This window comes from Ptychodera flava, chromosome 4 (genome assembly GCF_041260155.1).
Source record: "Ptychodera flava strain L36383 chromosome 4, AS_Pfla_20210202, whole genome shotgun sequence".
NCBI classification, from domain to species: Eukaryota; Metazoa; Hemichordata; class Enteropneusta; family Ptychoderidae; genus Ptychodera; species Ptychodera flava.
Window position 1 is genome coordinate 27,938,388 of NC_091931.1, and position 19,239 is coordinate 27,957,626.

Here is a 19,239-nt window from a genome sequence, read left to right on the forward strand (position 1 = left end):
CAATAGATGCTGTTGTCGAGATGACACAGTGCTCGCTGTTGCTGAAATTGACAATCTTTTTCATGCTCTGATTTTCTAGAGACCCAAACCCACAATTCAATCTAGCGTTCAAATTAGAGAAAATAGAATGGACTTTGTATTATATCAGAAGTTTGGGTAGGCAATCAGTAATTCCACCACCTCACTAGATATAAAATTACGAACTGAGGTAGACTTAAGCCAGATCGTGGCGTTTCATCTTCGGACGAAATGTCTGCTCAATTAAGGTAGAATGCGCCTCGAGGACTTATACTCGGACTCTAAAATTTGTTCATTACTTTTCTAATGTACCGCTTGTTTGGGAAATTTTATTTTTTCTATCCATGGATGGCCGCCATTTTGAATTTCAAATATTGGTAAATATCAGGTAATTTGTTACTCTAGAACCAAACTGTGCGCGGTGACGATGGATATCCTTAATTTAGGAACAGAATGGTTGAACGCTTCCTTGAGGAAAGTTTGGACAAAAGTTCAGTTTCGCAGCGCATACTACCTTAATGTACTCTTTTTGTTATAAAAACTTAGAACAGTGCATACCACTTTAGATTTAGCTTCCAGAAATGTAAATAATACTTTTAAAAAAAGATTATTTTTTCTATAAGACAAAGGCACTGTAATGAAATTACACCTAGTCGAGATGACGTATTTTTATTGGAAATAAAAGGAAAGAGTCGATAATGAATCTTTTGGACTGAACGGGTGTATCATGGTTTGGAAGTTCAACATTTCATGGCGTAACTTTGAACTGGTAGTTTTATTTTTCAAGATAGCTTCGAGTGTGAGTTTGACAAAGGCTACATCAAACAGCGAGACTGGAGTGCGTACTCGTCCTGGTGAAAGAACTTATGGATAGTGGCGTGTCTAAAGGATAAATATTGCAAGACGCGCTCAAAGGCTTGGGTAATAGATGAGGAATGCCACTCGTAAAAAATTGGATCGAGTTATCACCAACAGCCATTAGATCCTGAAAGAATGACATAAAAAATGTTTGCACGGGGAAAAACCGTGAAACATTTTTGAACTTTTGCTGCTTTCGCAAAAAGGGAGACATATTTACGTGATTTAAGACTGGAATAAGCGTGACATTCGCGAGAAAATTTGCCCGCTCTGCCAACTCTCGCGAAAAAAGTCAAGCTTTTGGACGCGATAAAGCTTGTAAGTTTGTCTCCGTATGCACTCAGTCGCCTAAGTTTTCTATTTTCTCCGCCAAACGCTTGTGCGTGCGTGTCCTTTGTCACCATCAAACTGGCAATCCTTGTGTCATCCGGGGTATCTCGAAATAGGGGTAGATCTTATTCAGGGGAAAACATTCGGTCAGTTTGGCGGCAAAACGTAGCCGTTTAACACTCCAGGTAAGTGTCTGGGTAAAGTAACTTTTCTGACAGGGTGCCTGCGCCTCGGAGAATCGAGGCTGTTGGTTTGATGTTTTGTATATCGCAGTAATACTCAGTGGTTAAGCGAATATGATTTCATTGATACGTTTGAATACTGCAATGACAGGCAGCACAAATTTATTAAAATTGAAAATAAACTTCACAAACAATGGAATGTTTCCTTCCTTTAAACAGATATAAATAAATATTGTTCAAATCTGTCTTATAAAAATATGGATCTTCAATGTAAACTCCAAGTCCCCAACCCGACTGTTTGAATTCCACACAGAGATACCTCACGATTCCCCTATTAATGCAACTGTCACACAGGGGGCCGTCATCGAGTAGGTAGTAGGGCAGAGAGACCCGTCGACGGCGATGAGACGAAGAATGCGTGTTTGCACATGAACACTTCACGGGAATGGCAAAAATTGCGTCCATGTCCTAAATTCTGCACATAGTAAAGTTCGTCATTTCTTGAGGATGCGACCATGCAACGTGAACCTCACTTTGGGACAACTGGGATAGCTGAATGTGACGGTGTCAGACAGCAATTTGATAGGCTGCTGTGAATTTTATTGAATGTCGCCCTCTCGTGGGGATCAAGTTTCCAGCAGCTCAGCATGACATCGAGTACCTTCGAGGGGAAGTCAACGGGCGCTTGAAGATTCGTGCCTTTCAAAACGACGTCGACAACTTGCTCGTCGTCAAGGTGACTGTAAGGGAGCGCTCCGTACGAGAAAATCTCCCACAGAGTCACTCCGTAGGACCAAACGTCGCTCTCCGTCGTGTAGACCATCTTTTCCAACGTTTCGGGGGCCATCCAACGAATCGGAAGCATTTTGCGTCCGATCTGCAAAAAAATAGAGAGAGACACGGCAGTCAGTAAATTGTGAAAATATAGGAGTATTTCTTCGGAAGCTGTTTTGCTAACTGACTCAATTTTTATATGTAATGCATATGATGGTAAAAATGTGAACCATTAATGTTGCTCACCTAGATAAACTATGCTAGATTTACATGATGGAACATTTTCTGTGTTCATGTCATTTGGAAAATATTATTTAAGAATCATCAAACGGATGTGTTTGCAACAGTATTAAAATAAATATTTTTTAGAATGATCTTACCAAGGCAAAATATGGTCAGTACATCAGAGATGTAGTACTGTTAAGTTGGATTAGCAATGAAATATTGATTCGCATAAATATTACTAAAAAGAAGTCTGTTTATGAGTGTTGGGTGAAAATTATCAAAACGAACACATGCAACAGAACATTGAATTAAGCTTACAGTGCTGGACAAAAGCCATATGCTTAATTTTCATATCGATCTTTTCACTCTTTGGAATATAGTCGAATAACCGAAGAAAGTTCGTGGCCAAAAAACTACCCGACAGAAATAGACTCAATGCAACGTTGGGCAGTTGCAACGTGGGCAGTAAAAACCCCATAGCACTTACTTTCGTGTAATCCTGAGGGTACAGTTCGCTCGCTATTCCTAAGTCAGCCACTTTGATTGACAGGTCTCCGGTAACCATACAGTTTCTGGTAGCTAAGTCACGATGAACAAAATCATTGGACGCAAGATAGGACATAGCGCATGCCACTTGCGTTGCAATGTCAACAAGTTTGTTACGGTGGATCTGCGATGGGGGCTGCAGTTTGGTGGCGCCCTTCTCCGCGGATGGTGAGCGAGCCGCGAGAAATTGTTTGAGGTCTCCATACTCGGCGTACTCGAAGATGATTGACAGAGGCTGCCCGATGGTTATAACGCCGAGCATTTCCAACACATTTGGATGCTCGAATTCACACATGGCCGACACCTGTCCATCAAACGATTGCCGCGCATGCTCAGTGGCATCCAGTTGCAACTCCTTCACCATGGCGATGGCTGGAGGATGTCCCGGAAACAGGCTTTCGAGTCCCGCCAAATATAGTCTCCCGAATCCACCTGCGTGTAAATTTCTCACAAACTTCACCTTCTTTCGGGGAACTTCTGTCAATATTCGAACAGCGGGAACGTCCTCACTCGGCTTCGGATAGTTGTACTTGCAGACGCTGTCAACAGATGAGGACGCTATCTCGGGGTCTTGATTTTTTGGCACGGGGATGAATTTACTGAACTTGACCGCCTGAAAAGGCGCCAAAATATCCCTCCTGGGTAACCACACTTTACACAGCAACGTGACAATGGCAGCAATCATCACTATGGCGCCGACGGCGGAAGAAATGATGATGATAAGCAGACTGCTTTGACTACTGTCGTCACTTCCGCCATGGTTCTTGCTTCCTTCGCCATGTCCTTTCCCGCCACTACCCGCGGGATTCGAGTCCATGCTACCTGTCTCCTCTTCTCCGGTAAGACATGAAATAATCTTGCCATCTGAATGGAGAAAAACAACAAGTCAGGTTGGTGCATTTGAAACAACAGATCACTATATCGCTGCAAATTTTCATAAATCTGGTATAGTGGAGCAAATTTATCGTCTCATAAAATAAGTGTAAGTTTACACATGTGCTTCGCTGACGGCGTTCATCCCGACGTGAAATTGACTGGACTGCATCTACGTGAAGAGTGGAGGGAATGTCGAAGGAAATAAAACGATTGATCAAAATGTTACATTTCACGAAGACATTTTGACATCGACGAGGATTGTTAAATGACACTTCAGAAAAAAAGTGAAACTTTACCTTTAAAGTTTCTTACGCTATGGTCCATACGTGACCGTTGCGGCATATTCCTCACCTAATTTATAAGACGAAATCCTGTAGTTATGCTCCTTGCTGAAGGGTCCTCGTCCCACCTCGTTCAAGGCTTGGATCGTGAACTGGTACTCGTCCAGAGCTCTCAGCCCTTCAATGGTCGCTGTAGATGACGTTTCCATGGTAACGCGGGGGAGGGGAGATGACTCGCGAGAGTCGACTGTCTTTATCATGATATTGAATTCTGGGACTGACCGGCTTTCGCCTGCGTATGCCATGGACGTCGGCGGCGGGACTTTGCCCTCGTTGAACAAACTTAGTGTAGAGTATGACCAATGCAGTCGGACACTGTCACATGACCTTGTCTCTATGAGTAAAATTTCTGGCTTCATGGAGGGAGCTGCAAATGAAATGAGACAAAAAAATACAATTATATTGCTCTTCACACTATAATTTCCTGAGAAGATGGCAGTGATATTTCGATATTATCCCCTTCTCCGTTGAATTGAATGGTCCACATCAGGGCTCCTTGGCCTGATAGTTCGATAGGTTCTCAGATTTAATGAAAATGATAGTTCTTTGCTTTTATAAATGGCAAACATTTAAAGCATCTAGAATGTATTTTGCATTTTGGTGGGAAAATAAATGCCGCTTTCATGAAGATATCCGTCTTTTTGCTCTATAAAACATGGTACACATTATTTTTTAATCTAAATTATGTTGAAATGCATATACATAGTAGTAGCCATGCCAACATTGCTTATTGTTTATAAATAAGTTGTGTCATTGTTGACGCAAGAAATCTTATCCGAACGGATATTTCGTTGTCAACTGTAACAGTACACATCAAACACTTACAGGGTGTGTTGACAAAGATTGACGTTTGGCATTTCAATAGGATTTTTAAAGTAGGAGGAAACTGAATTTATAAATAAAAAAAACAGTTTTAAAAGTTCTAAGGAGACTAGAGCTTGTACTGCAATGTAATTATAAGGGATTAGTTCGCCTACATACCACATCTCACGTCATGCTTGGTGAGCTCAGTGACCGTTCGCCTAACGTCGTCCTGGTTCGTGCACTTGACAGTTGCCTGTTTGAGTAGTAACACATCGTCCGTTCCTTTCAGCCAATCCACGAATTGTAGCAAGTCACAGTTGCACTGCAGTGGATTGTGGTCTAAAGAACTGTTGAGAAACAGACGTCAAAAATGAGTGCTATTACCATTACGTTCCAATTGCGACTAGACGTAGCGAGAAACAGTAAACACAATTTGCAGATATCGTCTTAGATACAAACATTTGTTGACTACTATTCCATTATGGTGTCCAATCCATGCCAAAATTACTACTTTGATTTTACAACACAACATGCCATTCCGAATTCTATTTTACAATTCAACATGCTATTTCACAACTCAACATGCTATTTGACAACACATCATTGACTTCCAAATCCTATTTTACAACTCAACATGCTCTTCCCATTTCATTTGACAATTCAACATGCTATTTCACAACTCAACATGCTATTTGACAACACATCATGGACTTCCAAATCCTATTTTACAACTCAACATGCTCTTCATTTGACAATTCAACATGCTATTTCACAACTCAACATGCTATTTGACAACACATCATGGACTTCCAAATCCTATTTCACAATTCAACATCCCATTCTAAAGCTAGCTCTGCGGAGCAGGGCAGTGTTACTGGCTATCGAACAAGATTCAAAATGGCGGACGCGAAATGGTCCCCTCGCACAGAGAGAGAAATGCGAACTTTGCACAAGTCTAAAAACGCAGCTTAGTACATTGTGTATCTAAACAAAATGAGCGTGCTCGAAAACTAGGATCGATCACGATTATAAATTAAAAATTGCCTGTTTTTGGAAAAGAAACTGCGCGCTGCAATCAGCAGTTTTGTCTATTGTGCACCGTGCGTGGGAGGCTTATCGTGAAAGACCGAGATTTACTATATGGCGCATCTGATATGGTCCCATCGCATAGAGAGATGAAAATAGGCTTTGTCTAAGTTCAAAAGCACAGCTTAGCTCATCGTGCATCTAGACAAGAGTTGAGCGTGCTCAAAATAGGAGATCGATCACGATTTTGGGTGAAAAAAAACCGATTGTTTTCGGTGGAGAAACTGCGTGTTGCAACCAGTGGTTGGTTTTGCCTATGGCGGTCAGCAGGGCTGTGGTGGGAGGCCTTTAGCCGGCAAGGGGTGGACCATTGGGGAGTGGAAAATTTTCGAAAAAAAAATTCCCCAAAATTTCAATAAAAATAATCAGCCAAAGAAACTTGAGAAAAACAGATGACGCACTTAGGTAAAAAAAAAAAAAATCCGTCAAAATTCTGAAACATTTTTATTTTAGTCTGCATCAGATATACTATGATTCTTTGGCCAAGAAAGGGGGGGGGAAGGGGAGATCTGAAGGGTATAATCGTGGCCAGTAAATGAAGTAACTTTTTTATTTTATAACTTTTTGTTTTGTTCATCATATGTTTTTCTTTCACTGAAGTTTGGCATCGTAAAGTAATTCGAGATATAAGATAATATAAAAATCATATCTGTGATATCGATTGTTAACAACTGTATTGTGGGTCTTTACACTATGATTAATTAACAAGAATTCAACAATTCAGGCAGCTTGCATCGGTACATAAAATGGGAAATATTCACCAACCATATGACAAACAATCACTTTCTTTGTATTTCACTATTCAACGAAACTGATTTCCATTGTAATGTTTAAACTTTATTTTACAATTAAACATTACAAATCCGTATTTTTCTTTTCAAAATTTCATTTGTACACTTGTCTTGACGGTTTCGCTTTTCTTTCTAATTCCACATAATATCCCTCGTCATATACACAGGCTTGCAATTGAGATATTTCATACTCAGCTTGCTGGAGATTGGTCACTACATCATCATTTATGATACCATGACCAGTGCCGTTCAGAACAACAACAAGCCGGAGCAGTGTTACCATTCTTCGGTGTAGCCCATCATACTCATGATCGGTACTTTCTAACTCTCTTCCAATAGCTGTATTTTCTCTGTGATGGTCTGCCTGATGAAGGCTGTGTTACGTGAACGATTCATTTCAATGATTATCATAAGTAGCGAGCAGCCATGACAACTGACAACTAAGCCTCAGTAAGCGGAGATGTAAAATACGAATATGGGGCCAGACAAGGGTCAAAGCTCTGTTGGAACGGACTTCGCGAGAAAGACTTGTGGATAACAACCGATAGAGGTCGCTGTAATGTCGCTATCCGTATTCTTCTGCACTATTGCATTTCACACGCACGGTATTCAACCGTCAAGACAAGTGTACAAATGAAATTTTGAAAAGAAAAATACGGATTTGTAATGTTTAATTGTAAAATAAAGTTTAAACATTACAATGGAAATCAGTTTCGTTGAATAGTGAAATACAAAGAAAGTGATTGTTTGTCATATGGTTGGTGAATATTTCCCATTTTATGTACCGATACAAGCTGCCTGAATTGTTGAATTCTTGTTAATTAATCATAGTGTAAAGACCCACAATACAGTTGTTAACAATCGATATCACAGATATGATTTTTATATTATCTTATATCTCGAATTACTTTACGATGCCAAACTTCAGTGAAAGAAAAACATATGATGAACAAACAAAAAGTTATAAAATAAAAAAAGTTACTTCATTTACTGGCCACGATTATACCCTTCAGATCTTCCCTTCCCCCCCCCCCCTTTCTTGGCCAAAGAATCATAGTATATCTGATGCAGAGTAAAATAAAAATGTTTCAGAATTTTGACGGATTTTTTTTTCCTTTTACCTAAGTGCGTCATCTGTTTTTCTCAAGTTTCTTTGGCTGATTATTTTTATTGAAATTTGTGGGGAATTTTTTTTTCGAAAATTTTCCACTCCCAATGGTCCACCCCTTGCCGGCTAAAGGCCTCCCACCACAGCCCTGCTGACCGCCATAGGCAAAACCAACCACTGGTTGCAACACGCAGTTTCTCACCGAAAACAATCGTTTTTTTTCACCCAAATCGTGATCGATCTCCTATTTTGAGCACGCTCAACTTGTCTAGATGCACGATGAGCTAAGCTGTGCTTTTGAACTTAGACAAAGCCTATTTTCATCTCTCTATGCGATGGGACCATATCAGATGCGCCATATAGTAAATCTCGGTCTTTCACGATAAGCCTCCCACGCACGGTGCACAATAGACAAAACTGCTGATTGCAGCGCGCAGTTTCTTTTCCAAAAACAGGCAATTTTATTTATAATTATAATCGTGATCGATCCTAGTTTTCGAGCACGCTCATTTGTTTAGATACACAATGTACTAAGCTGCGTTTTTAGACTTGTGCAAAGTTCGCATTTCTCTCTCTGTGCGAGGGGACCATTTCGCGTCCGCCATTTTGAATCTTGTTCGATAGCCAGTAACACTGCCCTGCTCCGCAGAGCTAGCTTTAGAATGGGATGTTGAGTTGTAAAATAGGATTTGGAAGTCCATGATGTGTTGTCAAATAGCATGTTGAGTTGTGAAATAGCATGTTGAATTGTCAAATGAAGAGCATGTTGAGTTGTAAAATAGGATTTGGAAGTCCATGATGTGTTGTCAAATAGCATGTTGAGTTGTGAAATAGCATGTTGAATTGTCAAATGAAGAGCATGTTGAGTTGTAAAATAGGATTTGGAAGTCCATGATGTGTTGTCAAATGAAATTGGGAAAAGCATGTTGAGTTGTAAAATAGGATTTGGAAGTCCATGATGTGTTGTCAAATAGCATGTTGAGTTGTGAAATAGCATGTTGAATTGTCAAATGAAATTGGGAAGAGCATGTTGAGTTGTAAAATAGGATTTGGAAGTCCATGATGTGTTGTCAAATAGCATGTTGAGTTGTGAAATAGCATGTTGAATTGTAAAATAGAATTCGGAATGGCATGTTGTGTTGCAAAATCAAGTAGTAATTTTGGCATGGATTGGACACCATAATTCCATGGCTGGCCACAATGAAATATACTATATCATCGATCAGTGTGTGGGGAAAGCACAGACTGTGTATAAGAGGAATTCATACGTACATCAGTTTAACGGCAGTTCTAGATAGTTCATCGGCAGTGTGTCTTGCAACGTCATGCAATCTGTTATTATTCAAGCGTCTGAAAAAAAGTAGGAAGATACGTTAGTGTCAGAGACAACGCTCTTCGCTCTGTCATCGAATTCTCCCGCCTTTTTTCCCCGTTAGGGTGAGTCTTACGAGAAGGAAGGATTTAAGCGAGGCGCTCGTCTTGTCACCGATGGCAGACACTGTGATCATGACAGGAGTATCTCTGTTCCTTCATGCAACTGTCAAAGATTAAAGTGGGTGTATGTCGCCTTTTTACGAATAAGAAAGTAACAGTCATAAATGAACCAATAGTAATCACTTGAGTTGTTTGAAACAAGCGCCATGATGGCTAAAAGAGGGGCAAAATTAAAAACTACTTACAATTCATGCAGGTATGGCAGTTGGGAAAATAAACCAATCGGAAGAAAAGACACGCTGTTATGATCCAAATATCTGAAATATAGAAAGCAAAGAGCAAAGTGTGTCAACTTGAATCGGATCGAATTTATTGAAATCATAAAGCACGCTCCTGTCCGACGGTACAAATACTTGAAGCAGAGAACTTAAGGTCGAACGCGCTTTGGGGACAGATATTTCGGACTTTCAAATTTCTACAATTCTTTTCTGATTTACCACTTGTGCATGGGGGCTCATTACAAAGCTCAGAGCAAGGTCTTTCACCGTCTTAGTTTTCAAAAAAATCAGAAATTAAATTTCCCCCATAAAGTTAACACAGGGATGGCGGCCATTTTAATTTTAAAGTAGCGCGAAATCTTGGGCAATTTGTTTCGCTAGTTCCAAAGTTTGCACGATGACCCCCGATTTTTATTGTTGATTTGGTAAGAGAATGGTTGAAAGTTTCCCTTAGGAAAGTTTTATCAAAAGTTGAAGACTTTCACTTTCGAGGCCCTTTCTTCCTTAATAAAATAATGTTCAATCTGAGGCTTTGGTCTGGGACCGGGTCGGTTTGCAAGGACTGGCCGTGGCCAATTCAAGCAAGATAGCGCAAATATCCTTGGTCTGAGAATCTCATCGAAAAACAGTCCCAAAAAGAAAATCCTTCAGGAAAATAAGTTATCGCACCGCGTCTGATATAATATTTCCTCTAATATTCTCCATTATACGTTAAATAATACAGGGAAAGTAAATAATGCCTTAAAAATATCAATGAATGGGGAACTAATTACGATATCGGTAACTCACAGCTGCAGGAAAACGTTCTGATTTTTATGAAGGGTGTGTATTATTGACCAAATATCTCACACGAGCCGCTGTATGGGGCTATCATCGGCGATTGAGAACCGTTAATTAATAGTTTCCTTTGTAATACGCATTCATGTTGTCTGGAGCTCAGTTACATGGGGCATGCGCAGCCCTACAAAGTGTTGGTCTCACGATGAATGAGGGCACGTGTCTTCGCCGAGCGTTCCGCCGTGACAACTGTCATTTTAGTTGGCACACTTGGCAGCTCTATATGTTGCTGTCGATCAGATACTGTTCGAGCTCAGACTCTCATCTTTAGATTTGCTTTGTAAGTGTCTTACTAGGTAATGCGGTCGACTGGTGTGAAAGAAAAATTCCTAATAAGGGTCCGATCATAAGATCTCGGGAAAGGGGGGATCGAATATGAAAATGAAATTACTGCAGGGCAAAAATTGCTCTACAAAAAAGATGGCAGTTGCGCTGCATTTGGGGAAAGAAGGCTATCAAATGAAGAATGCGAAATTTGGGGGAAATAGCAAGCATACAATGTAAAACTCAGGGGAAAATGTGAAATTTTGGAACGCGAAAAATGCGCAATGCCATGTGGGCATTCTGACAAACCCTATGATGCGTAGCTTGAATCATTAAAGGTTTACAGTCACCTGTAATCTGAATATGCCCATATATGGTCAAAGGGGCGTTCCTTGGTATTAAAAATGCCCATGTGAGGGCGCTGTTTTTAAAAAGCGGCCACCCGCTTAAAATCTGTGATTGGTTAGATTTTCTCTTTCCATGGTAACAGTGGCAAAATTGGAACAGTGACAGTATACCTTAACATCGACCATGGTATTTTGTTCAATAATGTACAGCGCCGCCAACAGTCAGAAAAGGATAAGGGATGAGATACTCACAGATGACGTAGCCGGGTCAAACCCTTGAAGGCACCTCTGTCCAACCAGTTTATGTTGTTTCTTTCTAAATATCTGTAAGCGTTGGGGAAATTTGAAAGTGAGAAAGTTTTTACCAGTATTGTGACAGACTCCAAGAGGAGTGGTCTCGGGAAGATGAGAGCAAAGCCACATTCTCACTGCAATGTCACTACCAGCGTGAGAGTCAGTCAGGCTAATGTAAAGCTAATGGGATTTAAAATAGCTCCTATCGACCATGTGTATATTGGAGCTGCGAGCCATGCTGTGAATCACGCTTTACTGACTTCACCAAAAACATGGCTACCAATTCTACTGCAGTCTAACTCATCATTAATTTATTACCTAACGCATTCCTGTCATGATTCCTTTTTTTTTCCATTTACAGTTTCTAAATGTAGTTTCTCAACTTGTTATTAGTAGTTTTCTATTCACACGCACACTTTTCAATACATTAGTTTAGTCCTTGCTAGTCAGCTTTGCGGTAATAACGCTCATATGTGAGAAATCTCCAGTCAAAAAGATGCATTAGTGTTAAAGTAAATGAGTTACTTGCGATGATATTTAAAACCCAGTTGTCACGTTCGCCTAAACAAAAATGCCTTCTTTTGTACTCTTATAAACACGGTACTCTAGAGAGGGCCCTCTTTGTAGCTTCACGATGCAAAGACCAGAATCGTCAACTTTGACACAACGTGTTTTGCTTGGCCGTCTACCAAGATCACTATAAACAGAGTGGCGGATGGATTCTGATGACAATGTTGCCTCATGGCAAACAAACTTTGCTTTAATATTTAACACAGTTCATGAAACGGACTCGCACTTGACCATGCGTGAACTACGTTCCGACACTTGGGAAGTTGTTAGTTGTTGTATGACAACCGTTTAACACTTGCGCAATGGTATCACGCACCAACGGCTGAGTAATCCGGTCTTGAGGCGAGTATTGTGGAAGAAGTTCAAAACAGCTGGTCGCGTGACCTTATGTGCCCCGTGAACGGCACTAAGGTCATCCCGTCATTGTGCTGGAAGGAAATGTCTGTTTCTCCGACACTGTGCAAAGCCTACCGCCCAGAGCTATTGTTGAGATGAAAACTTTTATAGTGAATCCCCAATGTTTGGTGTAGGTGCTTCTCTTGTAATGTTAAGGAAAACGCATTGGGCAAGAAAAGGAAAAAAAAAAGACAAAATATTTTAGATTAGGCAGGCTACTTACAATGACTCTAGATTCTGTAAAGACGCAAAAACGCCGTTGTCTATTCTGTTTATTTCGTTGTTGCTAAGGTCACTGCAAGAAAGAAGCGGGGAAAAGATTAACAAATTTAAGTTCAGGAGGAATGCATAATCGAATGCAGCAGGTATCCTGCATTTCTGTCGGTAGATAATTATCATACGTGGGATGACTAGGGTGACCTCATGATAAACTTATCATTGAATAATGAGTATCCGAGTGTCGAGAGTCCTACCATACGGCAAGATATACATAATTCATATCAATAAACGATGACCAACAGTTCGGTTTGGTTTGACACAAATTATAGATTCTGATAAACACGCATTGAGCTTCTCTCTCCTGCTGCGAGAGACTCTTTGAGGAGTGATATTTGCATTCGAGCCACTCTGCCCACTTAGATTGTCCAGAGAGCTACTTGTATAGCTCTACAGTACAGAAGTAACTCCAAAAAGCCTTTTGAATTTCCCTACAGGTCGCTTACATCACTCGCTTTGCAAGGGGGGGTGGTAAACAACAATCGTGAAGAGTCAAGGGATGCTGTTTAAATATCTCGAAATACTGAATGGCATCATGAAGTGGGCTATAGGGGTGCACGGTTTCCAATAACCTTTCTCAGTGATAAATAGGCACACTCTTTGGAGTGGGTCAACATTTTCTCTGCTGGTGGTGAAAGTACAATTGAGACGTGGGTTAGTTTTTGCCTGCTAGACCATGCAACTGACGAAGGCAATAGATAGCCGAGGACGTTTGACGATACGATCTGAAGTACACTTTTTTTAATTATGTAAAGGTCGTTGAATGTCATGCTACCAATATATCATCGGAATCTCTTATACGAATCAAAATGGAATATTCGCCACGGCATAATAAACTTTGAACTGGCGGACAATGTATTTCAAAACATTTAATATGTTTTACGGACTTTGTAGTCAACGAAAAATATAGTCCCATGGTCTCGTTTATCAAATTTTCCTGCAACTCTCAAAACATACAAGTCAAAGCTTTAGATGGTCTTACATGTTGATGGACAGACTTTTGAGTAAATATACTGTTCCTCGAGTCACTTAACTTGATGTATGATGAACGATCATGATCATTTTTGTAAATATTTATCTATTTTCCGCATTGTGGTAGAATGCCCCCCGGGACAGATATTCGGAAACTCAGACTTTTACAATACTTTTCTGGTCCTACCACTTGAAGGGGCTCATTGCAAAGCTTATGAAGTGTACAAAGTTATGACCTGCGTATTTTTGTGAAAACCGAAAAATTTACTATTCCCAGTCCAGTTAATCACATAACAAGGATGACGGCCATTTTGAATTTAAAGTGTTGGGAAATATTGAGTTAATTGTTTCTCCAGTACCATATTTTGCACAGTGACCCCTGATTTTTATTCTTGATTTTAAAAGATAATGGTTTAAAGTTAATCTATGGAAAGTTTGAAAAAATTTAGGTCTTTCGATTTCGAAGCGCGAACTACCTCAGGCAAAACATACGATCACGTTGCCAGATTTAAATAACATGCGCCATTGAGAAATCGACACTAGTTCGGGTTAAGTTGCATGATGTCTCTTTCACAAATTCCTATTTTTTTCTTGAATTGGGCAATCCCTCGAATGTGGTACACATGTTTGGCGCTCTGATGAGACAGGGGGTCACCAATAACACAAGAGCTTGTTTCAGACTATTTTTTCTTGCATTGCGCAATCCTGAGACGGGGTCAACAATAACACAAAAGCTTCTTTCTAACTGTGGGGAAATCAGTTTCTCTTATTTTATTCTGAAAGGAAACTGTGAAAACGAATGACCATCTGTTTCTTAATCATATCATTTGTAATCACACCAAAGTCGTGGAACGGCGGGGACTAAGAGAAGTAAAGGATGATGATGACCGTTAATCAATTTCTATTCACTGGTAATTGTCTATACGGCCCCTTCCATTTCTTGAATGACAATTCATGCGGAGGCAATCGCTCCCCCTCGTTTACGTTTTACTTTTAGTAATGTTATTTGTACCTTCAACGGCATATACATTGCAGTTTTTAGAATGTTAAAGCTATTTCTGCAATATCGGGTATCTGGCATAGCCCCTGGGCGAAGCGGCGTGCATAGCCGACTACATCGTTCCTTCATAACATTCATTACATAAGGTAGTACGTATATACGCGCCTCGAAAATGAAAGACTTATATTTTTGCTGAAATGTTCCTCAATGAAACTTTCAACCATTCTCTTACCAAATCAAGAATAAATATTTGCTACTGGAGAAACAAATTACCTAATATTTACCATTTTTTTCAATACAAAATGGCCGGCCAACCCTGTGTTAACTCACTGGGGGAAATTAAATTTCAGATATTCGAAAAACTGAGACAATGATTTTTTTTTACTCCAACAGCTTTGAAATGAGCGCCCAAGAAGTGGTATAGCAGAAAAAAAATTGTAAAAAAATGTGAGAGTCCAAATATCTGTCCCCGGGGTGCACGCAACCTTAAGAGAGGCTAGACTTTCGTAATCATCGGCAGACGTTTTTTTTAATATCTCATGTATATTTGTCAGAAGGGACTTGTGAGGACAGACCTTCATTGTTTGTTTTATTTTTCTTGTCCTCAACAGGAAAGAACAAAGGGTCGCCTCTATATCCTTCTGAATCGAGCCTAGGTCTACTAGTTTAAGTGCGATCTGTTCAACTCTAACGACTTCGAAGCTTACATTGACGGTTTTAACAGGCCTGGCCTGGTCAAAGCCTCACAAAGTACAAGTCAGATTCGCGACGAGGTTAACCTAAAGTGTTCCGATGGAGCTCTGCGCAAAACCACGATGACCCTGCCGTTGAAGACGACTCGCTTGCACGTGTCGAGCTAAACATCCACGGCAGCAGGGGTTGGAAGTATCGTGTTAGAGAAGGCCCGTACTGTCGTCTATAGCACGGCGGTCGTCATCCTGCGCTTCATAAGCACAAAATTACCAAATTTTGAACGAAACCCAATTCAGGACAATAAACCACCTTCTAAATGGGTTTTGTTTTTTTGACTGTAGTCAACAATTGGCCCTGCGTAGCATTCATGGGTTTCAAAAATAGAGGGGAGGTTGAAACGAATCGAACAAGCGCCAGCCTTTTTCAGTATTATCAATTGAATTACCTTTATTGAATATTGAGTATTCATGTAAGACTAACCTAATGTGCGTTATTTTCTTTCATCTCAGCTAATATTAAAGACGAACTGCGCTCCATCTGCCTGAATTTCTTTCATCGCCAAAAGATTTTCGCGTTTTGCTTGAACTCCTCGGCATTGTGTCGCTGTCGTGGTGTCGGTAACGTATCAGGCCTCCGGGCCGTTTTGAACAAAGACACGCTAACACGTGTCTGTTAGAATAGATGAAGAGTGCGGCCTTCCCTTCTCCTCCCTCAAACCGATCGAGGGCCGAGAGGAACCGTGCAACGCTCCGTGCGAACTGAGGCTGGGACATTGTACGTTTTCAGGTAGACCCCGCTCCGCTGGGGGAAGTCATCCCGTGGGAACGGGGGATTATCCCTCTTTTGGCTCGTCGAGTTGGAGGGAGGGCCACGCGGCAGTATGTCGTACATTACCTCTGGGAAAATGTCTGCACAACGGAGGACACGTGCCTCTCTCTATTATTGGCATTTTATGGGAATTGTATGACATGCATCTTCCACGAAGCCACTTTCACCGGTATGACTCCGTCGAGCGTCGGCAGCGACCGGCCAGCTCCGCGCTGCTCGCGTGCGCTCAGAATCTAACCCGGGTGACCAGACAATCGGGCGCGGGCAGAGTACGCGTCGAGTCGGTATGTCCGGCGCTCGCTCCTTCTTCTCATTCCCTTCCAAAGACTTGCACATCTGCAGATAGTTCATTCGCATTTCAATAATTTTAAATCACTCACAAAAGGGCACCAAACTCGTAATTCATCGACGTGCGAGTGTTCCGTTTGAGATACACAAGGTCCGACCAGTAAACCGACCGACTACGAAGAGCGAAGTACACGTGCTCAACTGGTCGATTTTTTCTCCACTACACTCGTGCGTACGTTGCTCTTTTGGACTTAACTGTGGGAAAATTACTCGATGATGGGCGACATGAGCGTGTGTACACCTCGTGGAAAGCTATGAACGCACTCTCGTTAAGCAACCATAACTCCAGTACCGGTGTAACGCATGCCCATTGAATACACCATGCGTGTGCTAGTCAAGATTGTGAATGCATAATCATAGATATTGAAAAGGGTTTATGCCATAATCAACGTGTCAGTAATCCTCTCTCATGCTTGACCATGGATACATGAATTAGAGTTCTACTGTCTGACAGGTAATAGCCATTTCATAATTGCCTTTAATTTCACCGGCAGTGAGCAATGAAACGGAAATGCTATTTGTATTCACTTAGAATTTAAGAGAGTTTTTAAAGAAAAACATAGAGAGAGAGAGAGAGAGAGAGAGAGAGAGAGAGAGAGAGAGAGGAGAGAGAGAAAGAGGAGTCTATTACAACTCAATTTAATGTTTTATGTTCTTCTGTAACATATTAAGATGCGTACTGCAATGATTTGCCTAGTTTCAGTCTCATAGTCATAGTCATCTCTCTCTCTCTCTCTCTCTCTCTCTCTCTCTCTCTCTCTCTCTCTCTCTCTCTCTCTCTCTCTCCAATATGTACATAGTCACGTACAATTTATGTATGTATATATGTATATATATATATATATATATATATATATATATATATATATATATATATATATATATATATATATGTCCTCGTGGGAAATTGCAATGCTCGATGCTTAAAGCAGAGCGTTATAAATAAGAACACATATTACTTCACATTACTTATATTATCTGTAATAATATCTGTAAGTTTCATGATCTGCAATTCTCAGACAGACATATTATCACTTTGTATATATATATATATATATATATAAATATAGATATATATATATATATATATATATATATATATATATATATATACATACATCAATTTGAAGCAAAATCAAAGTAAATATTCCAAATTCGGCAGTACTCCCTCATTGGTGTGCGTTCATTGAACACGAAACATGTGTTGCCTATTCGTGCTAGTGATGATCAACTGGAGTAGTTGGAAACGGAAATCGAGTCAGTTTAGATCAGATCGGTGACAGATGTCAGATCAAGGGTATATGTCTTCCTTACTTACTGATTAATGGTGCCCCCTGAGTAAATTTGATTGGATTTCCGGAGTGGATTAGGAAGTGGGGATGGGACTTCTGGGTCAGAAACGAACAGATGCCGAAATACTGAACAGATGGGTGCTCTGCGGGTGACGGCACAGGGGAGAAACGATTCGCCGTGCGATGACTCTGAGACCGCCCGTTAGTTGAGTGAGAGTCAAGTCACGTGATCATTGTCGGATAATATGCATGTCGCTGATATCAGTCACACACATCAACGTCTTGGTCATTCCTGTAATTGTGCTAAGATTCGATGTGCCTGACAAAGGCGATTTTTCTTATCCCTCTAGCACTTTTTAATACCGTTCTACCTACATTAAATTGCTGTTTCATAATCTCTCTCTCTCTCTCTCTCTCTCTCTCTCTCTCTCTCTCTCTCTCTCTCTCTCTCTCTCTCTCTCTCTCTCGTTTAAAAAGGGCAAAAATGACCGGGCGAGTTTATCAACGCATAAACGGCTAAAATAGAACGTTTTAATGTAGCAGTCAAGTGCGCAGATGTTTACTGTCTCCATTCACTTCACGCACAGCCAAATGGAACAACAACATAAGGTGATGTTATACTTGTCGCGAGATTACAACAAAGCTGGGATTCAGGGCACCCGCATCGATCATTAGATCTGCGCAATCGACGATGACCGGGACAAACGGATTGTTTCGCGTGGCTGTCTTTTCTCAGATACATCTTTTGCCTATTGAGTTTATTCAAGGTCACCCTCCAGCCATCATTGACCAACAGCCACTTTTGTTCACAGGGTATTTCGACTTTAAAAGCCATCTCTACCCGCAACTTGACGAACGACCACCTTACAATTCATTTTCGTTGTGTGTCGCGATAAAAGTCACAGGGTCTTTTACAGGCAATAGTGTCGGAGGTAAACATGATTGATAAAAATCCTAGACGTATTAAATTGCAAAAAAAATTGTCATTCATATTTTCTCCTTTATAAACGCTGTTTCAATCTTTTTATGAGTAATTGTGCAGGAACATCATAAAATATCTTTATGAACATCAGTCACGAAGTAATGGAGCTCGCCTACGCTTTTTTATACTCTTAGTATCGATGTCCGAGCCGCGCATGTACTCCCTCTCCCTGGGCATACACGGGAGATGAAATCAATTCTTCTATATGATCTCACAATAACAGTATTGTAAGAGCAAACATAAACAACTAGTTTTTTTATTTCATCCATTATGACTAAAACACAGCATAAGCAAACAACAGATGAGTTTTACATTCAGTATCAATTGCCATCAACAATGATAATTACTGAGCGCTCTGTGCGTATGATGTAATTGCCAGTGCATATCGCCGGTTCTCTGAAAGCGAACTCCGAGCAAGAAATCAAACCAAAACGAAGGCTGGCAGTGCTGGTGCGCACTGAACAATTACACAAGAATTTACCCCTGCAA

The 19,239-nt window shown here is 40.6% G+C and overlaps 1 protein-coding gene across 1 annotated transcript in view; it reads right to left on the reverse strand.

The window, feature by feature from the left end:
- Positions 1-1,515: 1,515 nt before the first annotated feature.
- The window catches only part of LOC139131359 (high affinity nerve growth factor receptor-like), a 29,828-nt gene continuing 12,104 nt past the window's right edge, over positions 1,516-19,239 (reverse strand). The window contains exons 4-11 of the mRNA XM_070697370.1: positions 12,583-12,654; positions 11,352-11,423; positions 9,619-9,690; positions 9,212-9,289; positions 5,132-5,301; positions 4,161-4,517; positions 2,875-3,797; positions 1,516-2,265 (exon numbers count right to left, since the gene is read on the reverse strand). Coding sequence (XP_070553471.1) covers positions 1,918-2,265; positions 2,875-3,797; positions 4,161-4,517; positions 5,132-5,301; positions 9,212-9,289; positions 9,619-9,690; positions 11,352-11,423; positions 12,583-12,654 — 2,092 coding nt within the window. The 3' untranslated portion in view covers positions 1,516-1,917. The remainder of the gene's footprint in view (positions 2,266-2,874; positions 3,798-4,160; positions 4,518-5,131; positions 5,302-9,211; positions 9,290-9,618; positions 9,691-11,351; positions 11,424-12,582; positions 12,655-19,239) is intronic.